We start from the raw sequence: 8669 nt of genomic DNA, 5'->3' as shown, positions 1-8669 counted from the left end.
CGTGAAGTTGGGCAATAATGGTTTTCTGCCTTCTTCTTTATGTTGTTCTCAATCACTGTCGTAATAGACATAGAAGATGCTCAGTCACGTATGATCTCCAAGATTTTGATCTGTCACGTGCGGTTTTCTTGGATGTTTCATCTTGTATAGACTTGAGATGATCAAAGTTCACACGGATATTATATTCATTGCTGTACTTGTGAGTGACGAAAACTTGGAACATGACATGTTTCCACATATGATCCATATATTAGGTGACGGACCGGGCGAGTTTCAGACCTGAAAAGCATAACCTGCCCATGGATATATGGCCTTACAATTCATTACTTGGCAACTTGTGAGTAAAGTATCATACATTTATCTATGCACGTCGGTTTGTTGTTATGCTTGTTCGTAGTCAAAGATCCATTAGTCAAAAAGTCGAGTTATAAATAGATTTGAGGCTGTAATTAGATAATCCAGATGCTATACTATATCAAGATATAGACAATACAAGGGAGCCAAAAAATCACTTGGGAGCTAGGTGTTTGAGATGTACGTCATTCTAGTTGTGTTTTTCCTTAGCCTCATTGACCGTCTCGACCCTGATTTTCACCAGTCCGTGCAGAGGAATTCGAACTTGATGCCACCATATTCACAGCTTGGCCATGCGTGAACCGTTGTAATTGTATCATCCGTCCATATATGCCATCAGGATAGTTTTTCAACAGATGGGAATGGGAACCTTGTTCTGCCACTTTCCCATCATCAAGGACCGCAATGACGTGGGCGTTTCTGATTGTTGATAGTCTGTGTGCAACCACAATTGTTGTCTTTCCAGCACAAGCACGGTCTAGTGCTTCTTGTATGCACCTTTCTGACTCGGCATCAAGGGCGCTGGTGGCTTCATCAAGCAACATTATATCTGGTTTCCTCAGGAAGGCTCGAGCAATGGCTATCCTTTGCTTCTGTCCTCCGGACAGCTGCACTCCTCTTTCCCCGGCAAACGTTTTGTATCCATCATGCAATGAGGATATGAATTTATGGGCGTTTGCCAAGGTTGCTGCCTCGATTATCTCTGCTTCTGTGGCTGACTCGTTACCATAAGCTATATTTTCGTAGATTGTTGTGGCAAAGAGGCACGGTTCTTGTGGCACTATGGCAATGTGGCGTCTCAGTGACTTGAGATTGTATTTTCTGATATCCTTTCCATCAATCATAACCCGTCCAGACGATGGTTCGTAGAATCTCTGTACAAGTGCAATGACTGAACTCTTACCACAGCCACTAGGTCCCACTAGAGCAAGAGTTTTCCCTGCTCGAGCACGAAGATTTAGATCACGGAAGACTGAAATGTCAGGCCGTGTGGGGTATGAGAAGTCCACATGCTTGAATTCTACTTCGCCACGTAACCGGTCTGGGACGGCAGTGGCATCTGGATCATCAGGCTCAATTTCAGTCTTACGGTCAAGGAGGTCGAAGACCGAGCGCATTGCACGACCACCCTTGATGAAATCGGGGGCGAGGGTCAGTGTTTCAGCAGCACCATTAGCAGAGACCATGAGGACCATGAAAACACGGATCGTCTTTGAGAAGTCAGAGATTCCATGCTTGACAAGCCAAGAGGCGTACCATAGCCCGAGCGCATAGGAAGCATAGAGCAAGAATTGCGCGATCCCATAACCGCTCCCGGCTATCTGTCCTTTCCAGAAGCAACGGCGTAGAGGAGTCTGAAGGCTGGAGGTGAAAAGACCAACAATTTTGGCTTCTGAGTTGAAAGCAGCAACTGTTCTTATGTTAGCCACGGATTCCCCTGCCAGCTGCGTCGCCTTAGCATGTGCAGCCTCTAGATCACCAGAGAATCCATTCATGAACATTTTCTGTTCAAAGCGAATTGATAGTCAATGAGTATTTTCTAGAGTTTAGTCATTTATGATCAACTGCGCCAACTTCTCATAAAGTGAACTGGTAAATTTGCCACATTGTTGTTTGTAGTGAACTAAGATGTGAAAATTAGCTAACCTGTAAGACAGTTGCTGCCACGACAACAGGAAAGACTGCAATGAGTACGAGGGCGAGACGCCATTGCAATACGAATCCGGCAGTGCAGGCAACAAGCATAAGAGCAGAATTCTGCATTATAACAGAAATCCGGTCCCCAATTGCTGATCTGACATTATTTGCATCAAGAGCCAGCCTTGCCGAAACTCTAGAGCTTTCATTCTCTTCCTGATCAAACCATGCCATTTCATTTTTTAGCACCGCGGCAAACATTTTTTCCCTCACACGTTTTGTTAAGTTCTCTCCCACCGTATCCCAGAAATAGTGCTGCAATGTGTTGAATATGAGGGCGGCTGATGACACACCGATTAATAGGTAGCAGTATTTTGCAATTTCCCTAATCATATAAGCATGATCCGGATTGTAGTAGACGCTGAGAACAGCACTCAGCACATATGCAAAGAACGCACTGAGAGAACCACAAACGACAGAGCCTATGGAACCAACCAAAGCATAAGCCCATTCAGGAGAATTCATCTTTGCAAGGCGCAAGAACGAGCTTGCTTGCTCCTTAAATGGAAGCTTTTCAATCCGATAATTAGGATATGCAGCATCCAGGGAGAGGCTGAAGTCAGAGGTAGAGAAGTCGGACAATCTTCTCGAGTAAGGCGATCTGCCGTAGGAAGAATTTCTCGTAATTATTGGTGAGCTTACTGAGTTCCTCGCACTAGAAGGCCTGCACAATAACAATCACATCACTAAATATGCTATCAACTTAGAAAGTTTGGAAACATTTTATTCGGGATATCAAGAAGGTGGGATCATTTTAAGTGTACCTTGCACTACTTTTTCTGGCATTGCTGAGAGCAGCTTCATGAGCTGCTTCTTGCATTTTGATGAGCTTGGCATAGACACTGTTTTCTCCTCTAGCAATAAGGTCATCGTGTGTCCCGATCTCAGACACGCTACCTTGCTGCAAGACGGCAACAAGGTCAGCTTTCCGAATGGTCGAGAGGCGATGGGCAATCACTAGAGTGGTCCTTCCAATCATGAAACGGTCTAGTGCTTCTTGGACCAGCTTTTCTGATTCAGAATCTAATGCACTAGTTGCTTCATCCAAGAGTAGGATGGCTGGGTTCTTTAGCATTGCCCTTGCTATAGCTATTCTCTGCTTCTGTCCACCTGAGAGTTGCAACCCCCTGTCTCCAACCTGCCATTGTCGAATTAATATTTTGTTGATGCTTTCAAAAGAGACGTCCAACAAGTGAAATTCTGTTCCATTTAATGACTACTTTAAAGTAAATAAGGCCTGAGCCTATTTTCTACTTAATACAAGTGTGAGGTTACCAGGTCTATGTTTCTCCCTGACCAATGCTTGATGCACGAATAAATTCCTGAATCACATTTTAGCTCACAATTTTCACTCAAACCAAGGAAATAAACATGACACTTTCTGGTATTAGGCTTTCAGAAACTGATTGTTTTGACAAACCCGTATTGGTGCAAAATAATCCGAATATTTCCTCCAAGCCTGTAAAATCTTAGCAGTTATTTTTTACAATTATTATATGTCCCGAGGTGGAATCCAAACATACTATAGTCTTATTATGCTAGCATTATTTTCTCCCTTCTGCTTTCATTCTCATCCCAGGATTAAGAAGCTTCTGGTTTCTACACGAGTGAATACGAACCGACCATACAACCGCACATGCATTATTGACTGAAACCATGTTACCTTTTTTTTAAATGCATGACCAAACACTGCCACACTTTTGACTTAATAAACAATGTTAGGTTGGTTTGTTGACCAAATAACCCATTCAGACCCTGATGCAATAAAATATCAAGAGCAAACCACATTCCCCAATGCCCAGTGTGGGATCCATGACCAAATTCACATCTTAGGCAATGAATCATATCTCGATCCGGAAATGTCTAAAATGTGTGGCCAAGAAGATGTTTCAATATTGCAAATAAATTTTGGATCTCTATCCATCAGTCTAGAATGGGCTCATGGATCAATCCTACCATGTGAGTTGATATATCAGATGAAATCATAATTGAAGTGTTATTTTGAGCTTTAAATGCTTTCCATAATGAACTAACTAACCTGAGTATCATAGCCATCTGGGAGCTTGACAATAAATGAATGCGCATTAGCGACTCTGGCAGCCTCTTCAATTTCAATAAGAGTCGCATCAGGTCGACCCAATAGTATGTTTTCTTTGATGGTGGTGGCAAACAGTGCAGGTTCTTGGCTTACCAGCCCAATTTGCTGCCTCAGCCATCTCAACTTCAGTATTTTTATGTCATGTCCATCTAGCAGAACTTGCCCTGCGAAGTTGCAAGTGCTTAGCAAGAGAAGCTTTTTACCCCCTAAGAACCACTATCTCCACTGTGCACAAGGATTAGAAGAACTAAGAACCAAAAACTGCCAGACATGTAATGGAGTTCTCCACCGTAAGATTGAAACAATAATGAACGAGAATAAGACAAGATTTATTAAAAATGGATCATCACCTGAAGTAGGATCATAAAATCTCTCAATTAGGGATACGATTGTGCTTTTTCCGGAGCCGCTGCTTCCAACCAAGGCTATTGTCTTCCCAGCCGGAACAGTCAAGGAGAAATTGTTGAGTATTTGAGTTTCTGGCCTTGAGGGGTAGGAGAAGTCCACATTTTTAAGCTCCAACTGTCCTGTAATGGATTCCAACTCCAAACCTGATTCACTGTTTCTGTCGACTTCTGGTTTGTGATCGATAATGCGGAAGATTTTGGCAGCTGCAACTCTTGCCTTTGCAAATGCAGCCATACTTGGAGCAGACTGCCCCAACGCCCTATCAATTTAATTGGATTCATTAAGTAAAAGAAATACAAATAGAACATCAAGTTTTGCTGCAAAAAGTTCATCAGAATGGACTAATAACTTACAGCCCACCAATCATGACAGCAAACATTGTTGCAATGGCAAGACCTCCATTGGTGAAATGGTGCCTAACCAGGTATCCTCCATACCAAAGAAGAAGGGCATAACAGCAAAAAACAGTAAAATAAGTAGCTCCAAGTCCCATTCCTTTGGCAAATCCAATTCTGTACCCAATCTTTTGGGCAACTCTCAGAGCTGCAGAATAGGACTGTAATGCTCTTGACTCGCCTACAAATGCCAACACCGTCCGAATTTGGGCTACCGTCTGCAAAATTGATATCAATTCAGATATACACAATGAAGAAAAGAGCATTTGTTTTGTTAAGCTAAGATCATTTCAAGAACTATTCATATTTTTCACCTGTTCCACAATGTTTCCTGCTTGTGACAGAGCTTCTTGGCTCTTGCTGGAGAACTTCGCTAACATGGCCGTGTGGATACCCCCAATTACAGCTATCAGTGGAACTACAGCAAGAGTGACCAGGGCCAGTTGCCATACTGCAGTGAAACCCACCACAAACCCAGACACAAATGTGGCCATGTAGTGCAAGAAATTACCCAACTGAAAAGAACCAAAATAAGAAAAAGGGCCTAATCAGAAACCAAAATCGCAGGACTTTTACACATTTTACAAACGAAAAATCAAGAAAAGACCACTTGTTGGGTTTTCCCTATTTCTTCTTCACCTTTTCACTAATGGCATCTTGGACCATCACTGCATCAGTGTTAATGGCGAAAACTACATCAGATGTCCGGACCTCTGTATCAAAGTACTGAATATCTTGGTTCAAAGCAGCCTCTAAGTACTTGATCCTCATCTTTGTTGACTGCCTCTCTCCAGTCCACATCCAGCACGATATTTCTGCACCCAATCAAATCATCCCAATATATCAATCAAGAAACTTGAACAAAATCTCCAGAACCATTGCTTAAATGACCCAAAGAATGCATTTTTATGTCCTTTTTCCCGAACTTACCTGCCCATGAAGATGCCCATATCGCAGCTCCCACAACAAGAAAATAAAGTGCATACTGCAAATAACCATCAGCACAAAGAGAGAGATTACATTGCTTCCCTTTTCTCCAATTTTTCCAAGGAAAACAAACAATCCAGGCACTGTTATTCAAACAACTTACCTTCAATACTTCCTGTGTCATCTTATCAACATCGTTCGCATTGGAGCCAAAAGAATTAACAAGATCAGCAAAGAATCTAAGGAACAGAGGCAATGAGCTGCCATGAACAATCGCACCCACAGAACCAATTGCCATTAGAACATAGTCCAGCCCATCCGCAAACCGGAACAGCTCACTGAGCCCAACAGGCGGCGGCGAACCGGGCTTCTCCGGCTCACCACCCCCATCTTTCTTGCCGTCAGTGGTTGAAACCTCCATCACTGCCGCTGTTTCTCTCCTCTCCACAGAATCTTGGGAGGGCCCTTCTCCCTGTTTGACTATTTGTGCGGTAGGTTCAGTTGAAACAGCAGTGGATGGTATAGTGTTAGTATTAATGCGGTTGTGGGCTTTAATAGAAGGAGGGTTGTTGCTGTCAGCAGCTGAGTTCTCAGAGTGAGCTGACACAACAAGCTCAAGCCCTTGCATTTCAGACCATCTCCACTGCTCTACCGTCTTTATCTCCTCAATATCCTGTTCTATCATTTTTCCTTTTTTTTTTTTTTTTCCCTGTCTTTTTAAATTATCTGTACAATTACAATTACCAAAAATCAACCCTTTACGTTGTCTTTCCACACTACCTAATATTTCTCTCAGTTTTATTTCCAAGATTTCATTTTTCTCTCTCCTTGTCTTATCTTACTATAATTTAAATCTGGTTTCCTCCTCCTTCAACGGCCAAGAATGTTCATACTAATTACTGCTAGATTAGAAAGAAACTGCTTTGTGAAGCTTGATTAATTACTCTTTTCTTGTTTACTTTATTCATAAGTTATTTATTCTTCTCTTTTCTTTTCTTTCTTTTTACAACAGGGACATGATTGCTTTAGCTGCATCCGTAAAAAACAGGGACACACACACACACGCACAAGTGACAGAAAATTGACAGATGATGGGAGAGTGAGGGCCAAGGGCAAGGCTAGAGAGAGAAGCGGAATGATGGGTGAGAAAGAGAGAAAGGCACCCGACAAAGAATACTGTGTGTAAACTTCAGATTGGGTTTTTGACCAAAGACAGATTCCCATGATGTATGGAGCACAATCAAAACATACGTATTCATACCAAAAAAATAATAATGTAATAACTAAACTCATACCATGTATGTATTCACCTATACCTAGTATTTGCTTAAATGTCCCTCTTCCCCCCACCAATTGTTTTTAAACTCATAATTAATTACCTTACTGTTTTTGACTTGAAGAATACATTATAAATGATGGAGAAGCTGTGGCTTCCAGTCCAAGTTAAAACTCGCGGGGGGTTGGGGGGTGGGGGCCTATGCCTATGCCTCTGCCTATGGTAAGAAAGTCCATGTTCAAACCATTCCTCATTGTCTATCTCCGATAAATCCGGCAGTCTTTTCTTATTATTTTATACTCCACAGTCACCCCTCTTTCTTTTTCTTTTATATTTTTTTTCTCTTCTTAATTTATTGCTCATTTTGGGCAATTTTCAAATGTTCTAATTCGAGATTCTATCATATATATATATATATATGTGGATATTTGTCCTAATTTATTAAAAATAAAAAATATTATATTATTTTATTTGTTAAGATATGATCATATACTTGTTGTTTTATACAAAATATATATTCTGAATTTTATTTAAATTAATTGATTATATTCACAAATTTACAAGAATTATAATACCGAAATTGGCTGTCATTTTTGAATGATTCCCTAAGGAGGTGATTGAATAAATATAATGAGGAATCTTGAGATAATATGATGATTTTCTGACAAAATTATTGATTATCCAGGTGCTGTAATGTACTTGTCCTGAAACTTTATTTAATTTTAGGGATGCATGCATTGGTTTTTGGTGGAAGTATGTGGTGTATTACCTGACAAATTAGAGCTTGAAGATGAAGCGTTGAGGACAAAATTTAGTGGGCACTTGATTGGATCCTACTCCCCTCTTTTTCTCTCCCACAATAATTAGTGGAATTATAATACATTTATACTTTACCCTCTCTATATATTACACCTTTCATAATTAACCTCATTAATAAAATAATGGACCATATTATTAAATACAAATATTATTTAATAATTTGTGTCTCGATTTTACTAATTTCTTTTGTAGCAATATATGTGGCGTGGACTATGAAAAAAAAGTATAATGGCACATTGAAAGAGAAGCCTAACTAACTACATAGTCGTAATTTTGAAAGATTGTGAATTTTGTCAAAAAAATTTATAATTTAATTGACGAAATCGAAACTTTGACCATGGATTCAAGTCACATTAAAGTGTCCGTGTTAATTTATTTAATATTAATTATTAGTTTTAGTTCTATATAATAAATATTGATACTTAATAATGTATATTAATTATTAATTAAAAAAATTAAGATAGAAATGTGAGGTGGCACGCAACGTGATGAGTTGCTCCGGGCAGGCGCTTCATATGGATTTCTGTAAAGTAGAAAAACCCGAGTACGGGTTAGTCAGCTTTGTTTGTAAGAAGGCAGAAGCGAGGTTGAAATGAGAGCTGTCACTGCAAATTCTCTGAGACAGTCTTAAATTCTGCTAAGTTGCAGTTATGAATTCTGAAATACAGCTAACGGAGCTCTTTTTTTTTCCATC

The 8669-nt window shown here is 40.3% G+C and overlaps 1 protein-coding gene across 1 annotated transcript; it reads right to left on the bottom strand.

The window, feature by feature from the left end:
• LOC105174264 (ABC transporter B family member 1) lies at nt 409-6987 on the bottom strand. Its single transcript, XM_011096307.2, has 10 exons — nt 6044-6987; nt 5884-5938; nt 5593-5768; nt 5268-5468; nt 4912-5171; nt 4501-4817; nt 4091-4314; nt 2817-3190; nt 2002-2716; nt 409-1859 (listed from the first exon to the last, which is right to left on the bottom strand). Exons 1-10 carry the CDS (start codon nt 6563-6565, stop codon nt 567-569), a joined length of 4137 nt encoding a protein of 1378 aa, XP_011094609.1. The 5' UTR covers nt 6566-6987; the 3' UTR covers nt 409-566.

This window comes from Sesamum indicum, linkage group LG11, assembly GCF_000512975.1.
Source record: "Sesamum indicum cultivar Zhongzhi No. 13 linkage group LG11, S_indicum_v1.0, whole genome shotgun sequence".
NCBI classification, from domain to species: Eukaryota; Viridiplantae; Streptophyta; class Magnoliopsida; order Lamiales; family Pedaliaceae; genus Sesamum; species Sesamum indicum.
Note: the sequence above shows the minus strand (reverse complement) of the source record. Positions and strands in the feature narration are given on the sequence as shown.